The following is a 16,712-nucleotide window of genomic DNA, read 5'->3' on the forward strand; positions in this document are numbered from 1 at the left end:
CTGGGAGGGCCAGTTCCGTGCTCTATCTCAATAAAAAAAAGGATAGATAAATAAATAAATAACCTTTAAAGCAGGAGGATCAGAGCAGGCACTTGATACACACAGCAGCTTCTACTTAGTCCTATTTGCTGCAAAGAAAGTGAAGGGCAGCAGACAGTAAAGGTAGTGCTGCCTCATCCTCAGTAATTTCCAATCGTTTTTTCTGACTTGAGGTAAGATGCCAACTTAACCTGCATATGAGCTTTAGAGATTGCTTAGAACTCTTGTTTCATACAGCTGTACTGTTCCCGACATGTTATAACCTGGCATTGATTTGTGGTACATAGTATCATCCGCAGAATAGCATATACATTGACTGTAGTATTTTTACCTATTATTTCATTTATGATTCTCAGTAGCACCTAACCAAAACTTAAGATATTATTGAAACTCTGCCAAAGTACCTGAGTCAGACATTTTGCTGTTCACCCGGGTTCCAGATTTTTTGTAGAATGAACATTCTTCGTTGTCCATCAGTTTTAAGGGTTAAGCATATCTAAGTTAATACTTTTACTTCATCTAGCATTGTAAGTACAGTATCTGCCCGTTATTGTAGATGTACGTTGTATGTAGTTGGTGCTACTGGTGCGGTAGTATCCGCACCCAGACTTCAGAAGAGGTCCTAGGTTCGAATCCAGCCAGCTCCTTGCACGCTTTCCATCTGTGCTGGGTTGAGCTTCAAGCTAGCAACTCAGCCTCGTAAAAAAACAAATGCTAAAGAAACAGCAAGGTTGTCACTCCGTGCTCCAAACAAGGCATGGAGAGACATTTTACCTTTACTTTTATATTGTATGTAGCAGAGATTATAGGGATGGGGAAGGAGAAAGACATGGAGGGATTTTCAGTTTGAGGCTAGGATCCAGTATGAAGTTCTGTTAATTGGTGGCTCTTCCATTTATAGCATTGACTGATGGGCTGAATGACCACCTTTTATATCATTATAAGAGTGACCATGTTTAATGTTAATGGGCTTAATGGACCAATAAAAAGAAAAAGAATTTTAACATATATTAAAAAAATGAAAATAGATATAGCTTTCTTACAAGAAACTCATTTAACAGATATAGAACATCAGAAATTAAAAAGAGACTGGGTTGGAAATGTTATTACAGCTTCATTTAACTCAAAGGCAAGAGGAGTTGCAATTTTGGTTAATAAAAATTTACCAATTAAAATACAAAATGTATTAACTGATTCAGCAGGAAGATATTTAATTATACATTGTCAAATTTTTTCAGAACTATGGACTCTTATAAATATTTATGCACCAAATGAAAATGATGTAAAATTTATACAGGAGGTCTTTTTGAATTTGGCTAACGCACATGATAAAATATTAATAGGTGGAGATTTTAATTTTTGTTTAGATCCAGTTTTAGATAGATCAACAAAGGCTATTACAAAATCAAAAGTAGCAAAATTAACTCTATCATTGATGAAAGATTTAAATTTGATTGATATATGGAGAAGAATCAATCCAAAAGAAAGGGATTATTCATTCTATTCAAATAGACATAAAACATACTCAAGGATAGATTTTTTCCTATTATCAACAAATACTCAAGATAGAGTGAAAAATGTGGAATATAAAGCAAGAATATTGTCTGATCACTCTCCTTTAATAATGACAATGATAATGATAGATAAAGAGGAATCAATTTATAGATGGAGATTTAATTCAATTCTACTAAAACGTCAAGATTTTTGTGATTTTATGAAAAAGCAGATTCAGTTCTTTTTAGATACAAATTTACATTCAGTTGATGATAAATTTATATTGTGGGAAGCAATGAAAGCATATTTGAGAGGCCAGATAATAAGTTATACTTCTAAAATTAAGAAGGAATATATGATAGAAATAGATCAATTGGAAAAAGAGATTATAAAATTAGAAAAAGAATCTCAAAGAAATATGACAGAAGAAAAATGAAGACAACTTATTAATAAGAAGTTAAAATATAATACACTCCAGACATATCGAACAGAAAAAGCAATTATGAGAACTAAACAGAGATATTATGAACTAGGTGAAAGATCACATAAAGTTCTTGCATGGCAGTTAAAAACAGATCAGATTTCCAAAACAATAAATGCAATTCGAACAAAAGTGAATGAAATTACTTATAAGCCTCTAGAAATTAATGAGGCTTTTAAGAATTTTTATTCTGAGTTGTATAAATCAGAATCAAAGAATGATGATGTTAAGATAGAAGAATTTTTATCACAAATAACTCTTCCAAAATTAAATACAGAAGAACAGAAGGGATTAGATACGCCTTTTACATTGAAGGAAGTTGAAGAAGCTTTGGGATCACTTCAAAGTAATATATCTCCAGGAGAAGATGGTTTTCCACCTGAATTTTATAAAAAGTTTAAAGATTTATTAATTCCTCCTTTTATGGAGTTAATATATCAAGCGGAAAGAACGCATAAACTTCCAGAATCTTTTTCAACAGCTATTTTAATAGTATTGCCAAAAAAAGATAGAGACCTTTTAAAACCAGCATCATATAGACCTATTTCTTTATTAAACACCCATTATAAAATAATAGCAAAAATCTTACCTAATAGATTATCTAAATGCTTACCAAAATTAGTGCATATGGATCAAACAGGATTTATCAAAAATAGACAATCGGCAGATAATGTAACCCGGTTATTTAGTATAATCCATTTAGCGCAAAAGAGGGAGGAAATGAGTGTGGCAGTTGCTTTAGATGCAGAAAAAGCATTTGATAGATTGGAATGGGATTTTTTATTTAAGGTATTGGAAAAATATGGATTAGGAACATCATTTATAAAATGGATTAAAACCTTAAATACTAATCCCAAAGCTAAAGTAGTGACAAATGGTCAAATTTCAACATCATTTCAGTTAACAAGATCAACTAGGCAAGGTTGCCCATTATCACCTGCTTTGTTTGTGTTGGCAATAGAACCACTAGCTGAATTAATTAGAATGGACCCAGATATTAAGGGTTTCAGAGTTAATCAGGAAGAATACAAGATTAACTTATTTGCTGATGATATTCTACTTTATTTAACAGATCCAATACATTCACTACGCAAATTATCTTATAGATTAGAAGAATATGGGAAAATATCGGGTTATAAAATAAATTGGGATAAAAGTGAAATTTTACCTCTTACTAAAGGAGATTATAATCAATGTCGATTAATAACTCAATTTAGATGGCCAGCAAATGGTATAGAATATTTAGGTATAAGAGTTGATAATGACATAAAAAACTTATACAAATTAAATTATTTACCACTTTTGAAAAAAATTCAGGAAGATCTTGATAAATGGATGGCATTACCAATAACATTAGTAGGTAAAATACTATAAAAATGAATATATTCCCTAGACTACAATATTTATTTCAATCATTACCAATACAATTACCCCAGCAGTTTTTTCAAGAGTTAAACAAATATGTGAGGAAATTTCTCTGGAAAGGTAAGATGTCAAGAATATCGTTGGAAAAATTGACATGGAAATTTGATCTAAGAGGATTACAACTTCCAAATTTTAAGAATTATTATAAAGCAAATCAACTTAGATTTATTGCATCTTTTTTCGAGAAAGATAAACCGGCATGGGTTAGAATAGAACTAGATAAAATAGGAGAAAACGTACCAGAAGATTTTATATACAAATGGGAATCTAAATGGATATGGGAAAAGAAAGAATCTCCTATATTAAAACATTTGATTGATTTATGGAATAAGATAAATGTTGATGATGAGACAAAAAAATCTTTATTAGCAAAGAGATCTTTAATTCAAAATAGACATTCCTTTCACAATGGACAATCAACTTTTATATAATTGGATTCAAAAAGGGATTAGATATATAGGGAATTGTTTTGAAGGAGGTATATTAATGTCATTTGATCAATTAAAGAATAAATATAAAGTATCAAATAACACTTTATTTTGTTACTTTCAATTAAGGGTTTATTTAAGAGAAAAATTAGGTCAAACAATGTTATTGCCGAAACCTAATGAAATAGAAATTTTAATTCAAAAAGGAAATATTAAAAAAAATTATATCTTGTATGTATAATTTGATTCAAAAACAGGCAATTAAACAAGGAGTCCATAAGTCAAGACAAAAATGGGAAAGTAATTTGAATATTAAAATTGAAGAAACAAATTGGTCAAGACTATGTCTTGGTAGTATGACAAATACAATAAATGTTCGGTTAAGATTAGTGCAGTATAATTTTCTACATCAATTATATATTACACCACAAAAAATAAATAAATTAAATCCAAACTTATCAGATCAGTGTTTCCGATGTAACCAGGAAACTGGTACTTTTTTACATTCTACATGGTCTTGTTCTAAAATTCAACCTTTTTGGACAAATTTAAGACTTTTACTGGAACAAATTACAGGAATGTAATTTCCTCATAATCCAATATTACTCTTATTTGGTGATATTGAAGGGATAAAATCAAAACTCAAACTAAATAAATACCAGAAAGAATTTATAAAAATTGCACTGGCAGTAGCCAAAAAAGCTATTGCAGTTACTTGGAAATCGGATACATATTTAAGTATAGACTCTTGGAAGAAAGAAATCTATGGTTGTATTCTATTAGAAAAAAATACTTATAATTTAAGAGATAAATATGAAACATTTCTGAAAATTTGGAGCCCTTATTTACAAAAGACAGGATTAAATCTATAGATGCTCTGAAGATGAAACAATTGGTTATTTGGGGAAAGAAATAAATATACATATTAAAGTTATTACGAACTCCATGGAGCATGTGGAGATCTTCCAACAACCAGGCAATCTTTCTTTCTTTCTTTTTTTCTCTTTCTCTTTTTTTTCTATAGGGCAGTTAGGGGGGAGGGGGGAAGGGTTATATATATTTTTTTCCATACTTCATTTTGTAACTACTTAAAAATGCAATAAAAAAAGTTTTCAAAAAAGAGTGACCATGTAAAACTGTGATGGGAAATGGTTGACCACGACACACAGTAGCATGTGAAATTATATTATTTAGGAAATTCCCACCAATGTAAGATTATAATATCATGTGAATAGTTAATAATCTGGTAGTTCATTGCCAGCACTTAGTCTGTTGGGTGATGCTGTGCAAAATTAATGAAAAAAGAGAAAATAGAAAGGAAGTAAATTTTTGTAAGTTTTTTTGTAAATATGTATACCAGGGTGCCACAGTAGCCCAGCACCCTGTTCACCTCATCAGCCACCTACTGCCCCATCTGTGCAAGCATCTGCCTTTTCCATATTGACGTTATCAGCCACTCACAAAACTATGGACATAGAAGCAAGTCACTCTCGATCCCAAGACTGCCTAGGAAGAAGATGAAGAAGACTGCCAGAAAAGAAGTGGTTTCATTTTGAGATTACATCAGATTGTTAGTAAAATGGAGCTGTTCCTATACTGCACTTAGTAGACATTGTGATGTTGGGTATAAGTAGTCAAGCATAATCAGACATAGATTGTAGAAACACTATTTTTTAATTTTTTTTCCCTGTTCTCTGTAATTTCCCTTACTGTGGCCTTCAAGTCAGACTCCTTACTGTGCTGAGAGAACTGTATTACCCAACTGAACCAAGACCAGATAACTTTGTCCTGGCTCTGCTATGCAAAAACTTCACGTGATAGAGCACAGCTGCTTTTGACACTCATGGAGTTAACTGAAATCTTTAATCAGATTATTGTGTTGAAATAATTTTGAAATATCTTTGCTTCTCTATCGGCAGTTTACAGATGAATGCCCCTGCATGTGTGCAAGCTCCCACAATACTAGACTTGTATATATTCATATTCCCTATGGACAGCAGAACTAGTTTCCTCTCCCTCCTCTTTTTGTTCTTTCTTATCAGTCTTGTGTGCTTTTGATGCCGTTCATTACAATGTTGTGAGGGTAGGATTACCATAGTGAGTGTTTTTAAAATTTTGACTTAAGGACAACATTGACTAAATAATGCCCATAAAGACAAATTCCATTTGTTGCCCAAGAATTTCCATATTAGTGACATCTCGGTGAATAGCATCTAGTCTGGTGACCTGCAGCTTAATTTTGTTTTGCTGGATTTCCAAGTAGTTCCTGAATCTTGATGTCCTTGTGAATGAACGCAAGTGTCAGGACCAAAACTTTCTGCTGTCCTTTAGATAGATAGGTAGATACTTTATTCATCCCCAAGGGGAAATTCAACATTTTTCCAGTGTCCCATACACTTATTGTAGCAAAACTAATTACATACATTATTTAACTCAGTATAAATATGATATGCATCTAAAATCACCCTCCCAAAAATCATTAATAAATAGCTTTTAAAAAGTTCTTAAATAGTTTACTAAAGTGCATTGAGTGGTAACTTAAGCTCAGTCCTAACCCCGGCACTATAATATGTCTTGCCCCTAGGTGGTTGAATTGTAGAGCCGAATGGCGTTGGGGAGTAATGATCTCTTCATCCTGTCTGAGGAGCATTGCATTGACAGCAACCTGCCGCTGAAGCTGCTTCTCTGTCTCTGGATGGTGCTGTGCAGAGGATGTTCAGGGTTTTCCATGATTGACCATAGCTTACTCAGCGCCCTCCGCTCTGCCACCGATGTCATACTCTCCAGTTCTGTGCCCACAACAGAGCCCGCCTTCCTTACCAGCTTATTAAGACGTGAGGCGCCCCTCTTCTTAATACTGCCTCCCCAGCACGCCACCACAAAGAAGAGGGCGCTCTCCACAACTGACCGATAGAACATCTTCAGCATCTCACTACAAACATTGAATGACGCCAGCCTTCTGAGGAAGTACAGTCGACTCTGTGCTTTCCTGCACAGGGCATCTGTGTTGGCAGTCCAGTCTAGCTTCTCGTCTAACTGCACTCCCAGATACTTGTAGGTCTTAACCTGCTCCACACATTCTCCATTAATGATCACTGGCTCCATATGAGGCCTAGGTCTCCTAAAGTCCACCACCATCTCCTTGGTCTTGGTGATATTGAGACGCAGGTAGTTTAAGTTGCACCATATCACAAAGCTTTAAGCTTTATGGTGTGAATCGCTAATATCACCTTCAGGTGGTGATGTGCCACAGTGGCAGGTCCAATTAGTTTCCACAGCACCGTGGGCTTCCTGTCTACTCACCAATCTCAAAAGCTACAGATACTGAAAATCGGAAACTATATGGAAAATTATACAAAGCTAAAATTCAAGACAAGGACACATAAGCTGTTTTATTACCATGCAAGATGACTGTCAGTAATGTTAATGGCTTGGGGACAAAGTTCAATGATATAGATGATTTATGACAAGGGTAACATTTAATTATTCAAAATGTATTTTGTCCTTATTAAATAATTTTAGTTTCTTACAGAAAGTGAGCTAGCTATGGGGTAACTTTCAAGAATGTTTAAACATACAGTATTATCAGCAGGTGATGTTTTCTTTAAAGATTTTTTTCAAAACAAAATGGAAATCCTTTGCATAGCTAGAGCCAGAACACGGTATTTAACACATTGCTGTGCTGGAGTTTTAACTTATAACGTATACACTGATGCGATTCCTGTTGGGAAGACATTATGTGCTGGGCGAATTCTGCACCAATGGCTTATAGTCTTATTTTAGACCCTCAATCATAATGCTTTCAGCTTTAGGGCAAGTGAGGGATACAGATCAGGATGTGGGTTGTCTAGGAATTAAGAATGGAGTTTTTTTTTCTGCAAACTTTCAAATTTACCAAGTCACAAACCAGGAATTCCCTACAGCAGGTGTCCTGAAACAACATGGTTGAAGTTTCTCTGAAGTGGTCTGGGAAATTTCATCAGCGTTACAATGATAAACCAGCACCAGGGAGCGTTGGGTGAAATCTTCTGAGCCTGAAATGGATATTTCCGTGTCCTGGTAAGGGATCTCAGCCCCAAACATCGACTCTTTACCCTTTTCCCTGACCTGCTGAGCTTCCCCAGCACTTTGTGTGCGTTGCTTAGGATTTCCAGCGTCTGCAGATCTCTTCATGTTTCTTTTACCATGTTTCATCACTGGGGGAAGGAATAGAATATCACTTACACAGCACCACTAATAAATGGGTTTAAACCGGATTTTATAGATGTTCTCAGACCCAGCTCTTCCATCAAAGATCACTTGTTTGTTGGTTGTACACTGCGGTAGGAGTTGCTGCTATTATGTGACTGAGAGAGAATCTAGAAAAAGTAGTTTCAGTATGATGTATTATTCTTTCATTCCTTGAATGTGAATGTCATGGGAAGAATCAGAATCAGGTTTATTATCTCTGACATATGTTGTGAAATGTGTTTGGTGACAGCAGTGCAGTACCAGACATAAAAAGATTACGCTAAGTTACAATAAAAATAAAATGCAAAAATAGTGAAAAAGAGTAATAGTGGGGAAGGGTTTCTGGGCCATTCAGAAATCTGATGGGAAAGCAGAAGAAGCTGATCCTAAAATGCTAAGCAACGCACACAAAGTGCTGGGGAAACTCAGCAGGTCAGGGAACATCTATGGAAAAGGGTAAAGAGTCGATGTTTGGGGCTGAGATCCCTTACCAGGACACGGAAATATCCATTTCAGGCTCAGAAGGTTTCACCCAACGCTCCCTGGTGCTGGTTTATCATTGTAACGCTGATGAAATTTCCCAGTCAGAGTGCAGGAGGGAACGCCATCATTGCTCCCTGATGGCAGCAGTGAGGAGGATGCTGAGGGTCTTAATGATGGATGCCACCTTATTGAGGACAGCTTTTTGAGGATGTCCTCGATAGTGCGCAAGTGATGGAGCTGGTTGAGTCTACGACCCTCTGCAGCTTTTTTCGATCCTGGGGATTGGAGCCTCTGTTAACAGGTGATGATGCAAACAGTCGGCACGCACCCCACAGTTTATCTGTAGAAGTATGTCAGAATCTTTAGGTAACATCCAACTCCTAAAGAAGTCTCGCCAGAGTTTAATCCCATCCTATTTTGCCCAAGAGATACGTGCTTGCCAGTTCAGAGGGCAGCTGAGTCAACAGCAATGATATGGAGACAAGTCGTGCAAGAAAATGATTTTCTCCATGCAGGCAAATTAGTGAAGTTGATGGGACTTCCTTTTCTAGCCAAAATGCAAACACTATTACTCATGCTGTTTCTTGATAATTTAACTATTTAAATCCCTACCTACTTTGATGAGACTTGAACATATTTCTGTACCATTAGCCAGTAAAATTTCTCACAATCAATGAACTGCTAGTCCAGCAACATGACCCCTACGCTGCTCCACTCAGTGTTTATTATAGGTGTGACTTTAACAGAACCCGAAGTGTAAGTTTAGTAGGAAAATGGGGGGGCTACGTGGGAAGGATTAGTTTGATCCGGGAGTGGGTTAGAGGGCCAGCACTGTGCTTTACTGTTCTGTATATGGTCTAACCCTGCAGTTAACTTCCTCCCTGTGGCTCATTCTTGCTTTCTCTTATTAGTCACCATCAAATATTCTGCTACTTTGGCACACCCTGTGTGAGAGAGGGAATGAGGGAGACAGGTGCACTAACATCAGTGCTGCTGGAGCCACTATGTTGACTTTGCCACCAATCGCTGGGAACCTTGCGGCAATGTGGCAGTTGTCTTTCGTGCATCACCTTTGCCTTGAGTTGCTGGATTAATGGACTCATGAGAAGAATGCACAGACAGACTCTTTATTTTTATTCCCACGCAGTTTCACACAAGGCCCATTGAAAGATGCACCCAACTTGATCTGCACACCACACACATCCTGGTACAGTGAGCAAGCATCCCTAGAGATGAGAGAAGCAGCTGCCACTGAGATTCGTAGAGCTATTACAGGTGAGAGCACTTGACAGCCATAATTTCAGAAAATATAATGATAATGGTGCTCATGTATCTAATTATATGATGTATCCTTCTTCAATGTAAATTGTAAATATTTTCATCAATTTTCAGATTTTGGTCAATTTTTTTGTTACTTTAATCTTAGACTGTGACAGTTTGAGGAAAATAATTATCATGTTAGTTGTCTTCAAGGATGCATGGTTGTAATTCATTAATTTTGTTACCTTTTTTCCTGATTGCTGCAGGTCGAATCCCAGATAGTTTAAGAAACTGTGTAAATAAGGATTACTTTGTTACAACTGCTGCCTGGCCAACAATGGACCAGCAGGCTGTCCACCCAGAGCTCAATGGAGCCACCTACAGGTAAGAGGATGTTCTGTGCATATTTTTAAATCAGATCATCTTTTCATTCATTCACAGAATACGGGCAACTTTGGGAAGGAAATGCATTTATTACCTCTCCCTAATTGATCCCTGAAGTGAGTGGTTTGCCTGCCATTTCAGGGGGCAATTAAGAGTTAGCCAAAAACAAAAACAAAATGTAAGTAATAGAAATCTCTGAAATGAAAAAGCAGAGTACTGGATACAGGTCAGAGAGCAGAGGTGAAAGGAGAAAGTGTTAACGCTTCTGGTTAGATACTCTTTGCCCAATCCTTCTGAACCACTGAATGCTTCCTGCGTTTGCTGCAAGGGTTAACCACATTGGTGGGTTTGGACAGTGAAGACTGCAGAATTCCTGCCCTGGAGGATGTGGCATTTACATAAGAATTTAAGAAATAGGAGCAGGAGTAGGCCGTCTGGCCCGTTGAGCCTACTCCACCGTTCAGTAAGATCATGGATGATCTGGCCATGGACTCATCTCCACCTACCTGTCTTTTCCCCATAACCCTTAATTCCCCTACTATGCAAAAGTCAATCTAATTTTCCAGCAGTTTAATTGTTTCATAGTCACTGTTCCTGATAACCAGTTAAACTGTAAGTACTTGATTTAAATTCCTTAAGAGTCATGATAGAAATTTTTGAGTGTGGATATTAGTCCAGTAACTTAACCACATTGTGCATGTGTAAAGTTAGTTAATGCAGTAAATAGTCAAGCCTAATTTAACTACAGGAAGGGATAAAGCAAGAAAGTACAGATAAATGTGTTTTAACGCGTGTGCACAAGTTATTGGAGTGCATTCAAAGGGACAACAAACTTTCCAGAAAAGCACAGATTAACTATGGACAGTCAGCACAGATTCTTAAAGAGAAGATTGAGTGTAGCTAAGTAGATTGAACATTTCAAGAGCATGATGGGGAGGGTTTACAAGGACAAAGCAATTTACATGTATTTTAAAGCCAGGAGTTCAGAGCTCGTTGTGGACATCCACTGCAGAAGAAAACCATTAAGATCCATGGGAGAGTAGTAAATATGACCCACTGGCGGATAGTAAAGGGTAATAGTTGAGACTGAGTGGTGATGGATAGCTGCTTTCACAGGTCACTCTAAATGATCCCATTTAGCCACAGTACTAAGGGGTGTGCTTGAAGAGGAACAGTCTGAAGGCTACAAATGCAGGGTGGGAATCTGTAGCTCATGTAGCCAACACGTATACTGTACGTGAAGCAACACGCATAGATTCCGATGGAAGTCAGCAGGTCGGGCAGCGTCTGTGGAGATGAATAAGCAGTTGACGTTTTGGGCCAAGACCCTTCTTCAGGACTGAAAAGGAAGGGAGGAGATGTCAGAATAAAAGGGTGGAAGGAGCTAAAGGAGGCCAGCTAGAAGGTGATAGGTGCAACCAGGTTGGTGGGAAGGGTAAAGCCCTTTCTTCTCCAGCCCTATATATGATGGACTGAATGGCCTCTCTGAGTCATGAATTTCCTATGATTTCAATCCCACTTTTCTTCCTAGTTTCCTTATTATCCTTGATCAGCAAAACACTGTTCTATGTGCTGCTGCCACCTAACAGTATCGCTGAGAGGGAAAAATGCTTTACCTGTAGCTTTAGAACATCTTTGCAGGTTTAAGCTCCAAAGATGATTTTTTTTTATTGAGATACAGCATGGAATAGGCCCTTCTGGTCCATTGAGCCAAGCTGCCCAGTGAACCCCTAATTTAATCCGAGGTGATCCTGAAATTTCCTCATCTTTATTTGACCCCGGAGAGGATGGCCTGGCAACGTTCCACCATTGGAGAAGCTAAGACCTCTGACATCACAGGCAGTTAATACTTCTGCTGTATGAGCCACAGGTTTGTGACTTCAGTTCACATACGAGACACCTACGTGATCCTGAATATCTCTCAGAACAGATTTTAAAACCAGGTCCTCTTCACCACAGCAGTACAGTCAAAACATCATCTAGTCCCAGTGTCACACAGTTAACATTATTCACAATGAACTGGAGAAATGGTCTTTAATAGTTAGGCAAAACCATTGCTTGCAGAGTTGGAATGATGCCAATTTACCCTACGATTTGACATAATTTCACAGGTACAGTTGGAATATTTGTAAGATACTTTATGATTTTGCTTAATATCGTAGCTTAACAGATTACATTAAAATCTGGAAAACCAGATTATACGAAGGCTGAAGCCTATTGCTTTATAATGTAATAATTAAAGACATGTATTGACCACATATTATCTGTTAACCATTGCTAATTGACTAGTCCCTTATGAAAGGTCTTTCCTTTAAATTCAAATTCTGATGCATTCACTGGATATTATGAGCTTTGCTGTATATCTAAATCACGCAGAAGTTTCATGTTGTGCTCTTTATTAATTTGTTATTCTGTATTTTAACCAACTGCACAATGGTTAAGTTAGAACAATGGACAAAATAATTTTATACATATATGGTTGAATGTTTGTATATAAATTACTGGTGATGCAATATAATTTTAGCAAGTCAGGAAAATGATAATGTTATAGGATATCCAACTTCAGGCATTCAGTTGGCTTCACTTACTTTGCCCAGCAACGTTGCCCCTCTTCAATTTAAGCCATGCTCTTCCCGTCATGTGTTCAACTTCTGTCATTATTCATGTGAAGTTTTAATTTCTTGCCAATGAAATGCAGGGTGCTGAGCCAAGATTCAGGAGGTTTTACATAATAGCTATTAAAATTACTAAAATTTGCTTTTAGATTCATAGTCTGAAGTTTTTTGGAGAATTGGTCAAAGGCTTTTTGTCATTGGGAGATGGACAGGAGGCTACCTGCTTCTGGCTTAAACGCAGCAAAAAAGGAGTTTGGTGCATTTCCATCTTGGCAGCAGAATGCACATTGCCCATTAATAGAAAACAAACTCCTTTTCTGTTTAATCAATAGGGAAAAGACTAATTGTTGTGAGCTCTCCTCATTCACAAAAACCCTCCTATATTGATATTTGAAGTTTACCATTTCAGCCAGCAGCTGCTATCATCTGCTGATAAAATGCATTAAGGTAAGGAAAATAAGTATATGTTTATAGATGAAGTGATGTGAAGCGTCTCTCTATCTATCCTCTCCCCTTCCCACCCCCCAAATTCCTGCTGTTTCCTTGCCTTGCCTTCAGTCACGAAGGTACTGGTTCATGCTGTTGATTCAGCCTGTAGACAGTACTGATTATTCAAGTGTAATCTCATTCACAAGGTGCCTATTTTTCATAGACAATGAAAGATAGTGTGCCAGCAGAGTTTCATCTGTGGGACATTATAGTGAAGTTCATCTTAACTGACCTCCACCCTCCTGCTCCGAGCCTGCATTTTTTTTTGTGGTTGCTGTTTCTTCAAACCTTGTTCAGCTGCTGATTTAATGTTTGTCTTGAACATAACGCTGCTTAGAGCCTGGCATGACTTACAGGCTACACAAAAGTAAAATCTCAGCTTTAGGCTTTGAGGTATGTTTTTGGTCACTGATTGGCCGGTGGAACAAAGGGAGGACTGGTTAATCTGTAGCAGGATCAAGATCCGAGGTTGTCTTCTCTGCTTCTTCTGATGGTCACATACTCACTCGATTCTGCCTTCCTTTGTAGGTACCCTCCTGGTATAGTAGGTGTACCGTCTGCTGGAATCCCAGCGTCCATGGAAGGAATGGTTCCCGGTGGAGTGACCGTCTCCCACAACCTTCCCGCAGTAGTGCATCCGTCACACACTCCATCCCCCAGTCAGCCCACAAAACACGAAGGCGACAGAGAGCACAGCACTGAGCAATAGCACAATGCAGAGCTCATCCAGTTTTAGGGTTGGGACCAAGAGACACCCAAAATATCATTATGAAAATTGAATATTTATAGGATATTTGAGACTTGAAACTCTTCTAGGAATTTGTACTCTCTACAGCTACCAGCCTCGAGAAGTCAGTGTTATCTAAGGATGGGACTGAAAACTGCATTAAACTCAAGAGAATTCCCTCGACTCAACACAAACTAAGAAGTATTTTACAAAGTGTGTTTTCCGATGAAATGTCCCTGTTGATAAATGTGTGTCACGTTTCTTCATATCTTTTATCTGTTGATCACAAGTTTTACTGGGTAGATTTTTTCTTATAATTTGAAGTAAGTGTTCGATAGGTGATAAGAGAGAGTGAAATGTGCTATTGACAGAAAATGGTAGCCTTAGGTGTGGAGTTTCAATAAAAGTAGCTTGAAGCATTTTCCTTCATCTCAGGAACAAAATCTTCTGTATTATTGGTTGGAAAGTTTGGCTTCAGATCATTTGTTCCTCAAAGTGTCTCCCATTTCTTGAACAAAAACAAAACCCTCTATGTCATAATCTTTTTTTCAGTATAAGAACTCACCTCGTGCGGATCATGTGAATCAAACAGGTTTATTTTCAGATACATCAATGCAGTTTCTTACCAGTGAGAATGATGCAGGAGACAAGAGCTGTAATACTAGATATTGCAACTCGTCATGACCTTGAGGGGTTGACGTGGTTACAGCAGATTTTCTTTCCATATAAGATTAAGCAGCTCACTTAGCTGTGAAAGTCAGATGGAACAACAGATTCAAATTCTAAAATCCTTTCCCATTCACTCCTCTAACTGATCCAGGTCATAGCACTACCCACACAAAGCTTTTGTTCATTTCTAAACTTTTCCACTATCAAAGATTTTCTTGGCACTCAACACACTGGACGTTATCAAACTGTCGCCTGATTTCACTTAAAAACAGCAGCTCAAGTTACATAAACAGATTTCATTAAAGCTTAATTTTTGTTTAATGTTGTTTTCAGATAACAAGTCTCTAGTGTTTTATTTTAGTTATATTCAGTTGCTGAGTGAAAGACTAATTGAGATGAATTTAGTATTGCACATTATTATAGTCCGAACTCCTGATTCAAACCTTTACCTTTGCTAATTGTGTTTATCGTGATTCTCCTCTGTTACTATTTTATAGGGTTCTAGCAATCATTTCTTGTATGGAGTTTTTAAGATTTTTTTTAAATCAGGAAAAGCAAATTGTCAAGTGATTTCTTTGAATCTATGGAAAGCGCATACCACTGCTGTGAGTTGGGGAGGGAAGAGATGCTTGCTGTACCTGGATATTAATCTACCCTTTTAAAAGAAGGGTTGTCATATGGAGATCAAAAGTATGCGTGTGTGAAAAACCTTGTTTAAACATTCTTTTCAGCTTAATGTGTTCTCATTTAAACTAGAAAGCTCTTTATTAACGTTTGTTAAATTGTGTCATAAACTTGCTGTTCAGTTGTTTAAATGTGTGCTGCCATGTTGGGTTAACATTACTAGTGTTAAGCCTTTTTCACTTGAAACTTTTTTGGTAGCTGTGCAGTGACAGTTTCCAATTGCAGGAAAATCATTTTTTTAAAGTCAGTCTTTCAATTTCTATATTTCTTCAACAATTTGTGTTAACAGTGAAAAAATATAAAGAATTAAAACTATTGCAATTATTGTTTGCATGTGTCTCATTGTCAGCAGTTCTTGAAAATAACACAGAATTCAAAATATTTCCTGACAGTTTCAAATATATTCCAGATTTTTAAACTGTTAAATATTTCACACATTTCCTTGGTGCAGATGTAAGCTATTGCTATCCCTGATATTCCTTACACATTTTAAAGAATGTAATAATTAAAGTTTTCTTTTCCCCCTTGTCTTTGGAAAGGGAATGGCCAGCAAATTAACTTTATACAAGAACTTCCACAGCTTTCATTGGGCACAAGTTCTAGCGTGGACACTGAGAGTAATAACTCTTGACAGAGACAGACCATTTCTGCCTTTTCTGGATCAAGTCTGAGTTTTCCATGATCCTCCATATCTTCTTCCTCCTTGTCCTTCTGCTTCTCCCCTTCTTCAGTCCAGCTGTAAACTGCTCAGTGCTGCCTCCAAGACTTTGACAACGATATCCACACTGGACTTGCCAGCCATCAGAAATTGTCGTCCTCACTTTCATATTTGCAATCCCCCCCCCCCTTGGCTTTACCTGTGGCTACATTGCATGTTTCTCTTAGTGCTTGGAAGTGGCCCAATTATTACAAGCCAATGCAATCTCAGCAGTCACTGGCTTTAAATTTATATCAAGTTGTACAGCATAGAAACATCCTTCAGCATGATTGGTACCTTTTGACCAAAGTGTCCCATCCAAGCTCATCCCTCATTCATCAGAATTTGACCGAAAACGTTCTAAACCTTGCCAAACTATGTACTTCTCCAACTGTCTTTCAAAAGTTCTTATTGTATCTACCTCAATCACACTTCCTCTGGCAGCTTAGACCATATATTTACACCACTGTTCAGTTAAAAATGCTTAATAATAAAAGTGTTTTGTTCCTCCTTAAAATGTTCCCATGAAGTCTTTCCTCCCTCACTTTAAACCAATGCCATCCAATTCTTGATTTCCCAACTCTGGGAGGGGAAACGAAATTCACCT

At 37.1% G+C, this 16,712-nt stretch overlaps 1 protein-coding gene across 10 annotated transcripts in view; it reads left to right on the forward strand.

The window, feature by feature from the left end:
- Positions 1 to 15,739, forward strand: part of ctbp2a (C-terminal binding protein 2a) — a 304,686-nt gene extending 288,947 nt beyond the window's left edge. For 9 of the 10 annotated variants that reach the window (XM_059947716.1, XM_059947720.1, XM_059947717.1 and 6 more), the window contains 3 exons: positions 9,728 to 9,855; positions 10,107 to 10,224; positions 13,857 to 15,739. In XM_059947716.1, the coding sequence (XP_059803699.1) occupies positions 9,728 to 9,855; positions 10,107 to 10,224; positions 13,857 to 14,037 (427 nt within the window). In that variant the 3' untranslated portion in view covers positions 14,038 to 15,739. Of the gene's footprint in view, positions 1 to 9,727; positions 9,856 to 10,106; positions 10,225 to 13,171; positions 13,287 to 13,856 lie in introns of all 10 variants that reach the window. The other variant, XR_009507482.1, reaches the window with a different exon arrangement.
- Positions 15,740 to 16,712: the final 973 nt, after the last annotated feature.

Source organism: Hypanus sabinus, chromosome 22 (assembly GCF_030144855.1).
Source record: "Hypanus sabinus isolate sHypSab1 chromosome 22, sHypSab1.hap1, whole genome shotgun sequence".
Taxonomy (NCBI): Eukaryota; Metazoa; Chordata; class Chondrichthyes; order Myliobatiformes; family Dasyatidae; genus Hypanus; species Hypanus sabinus.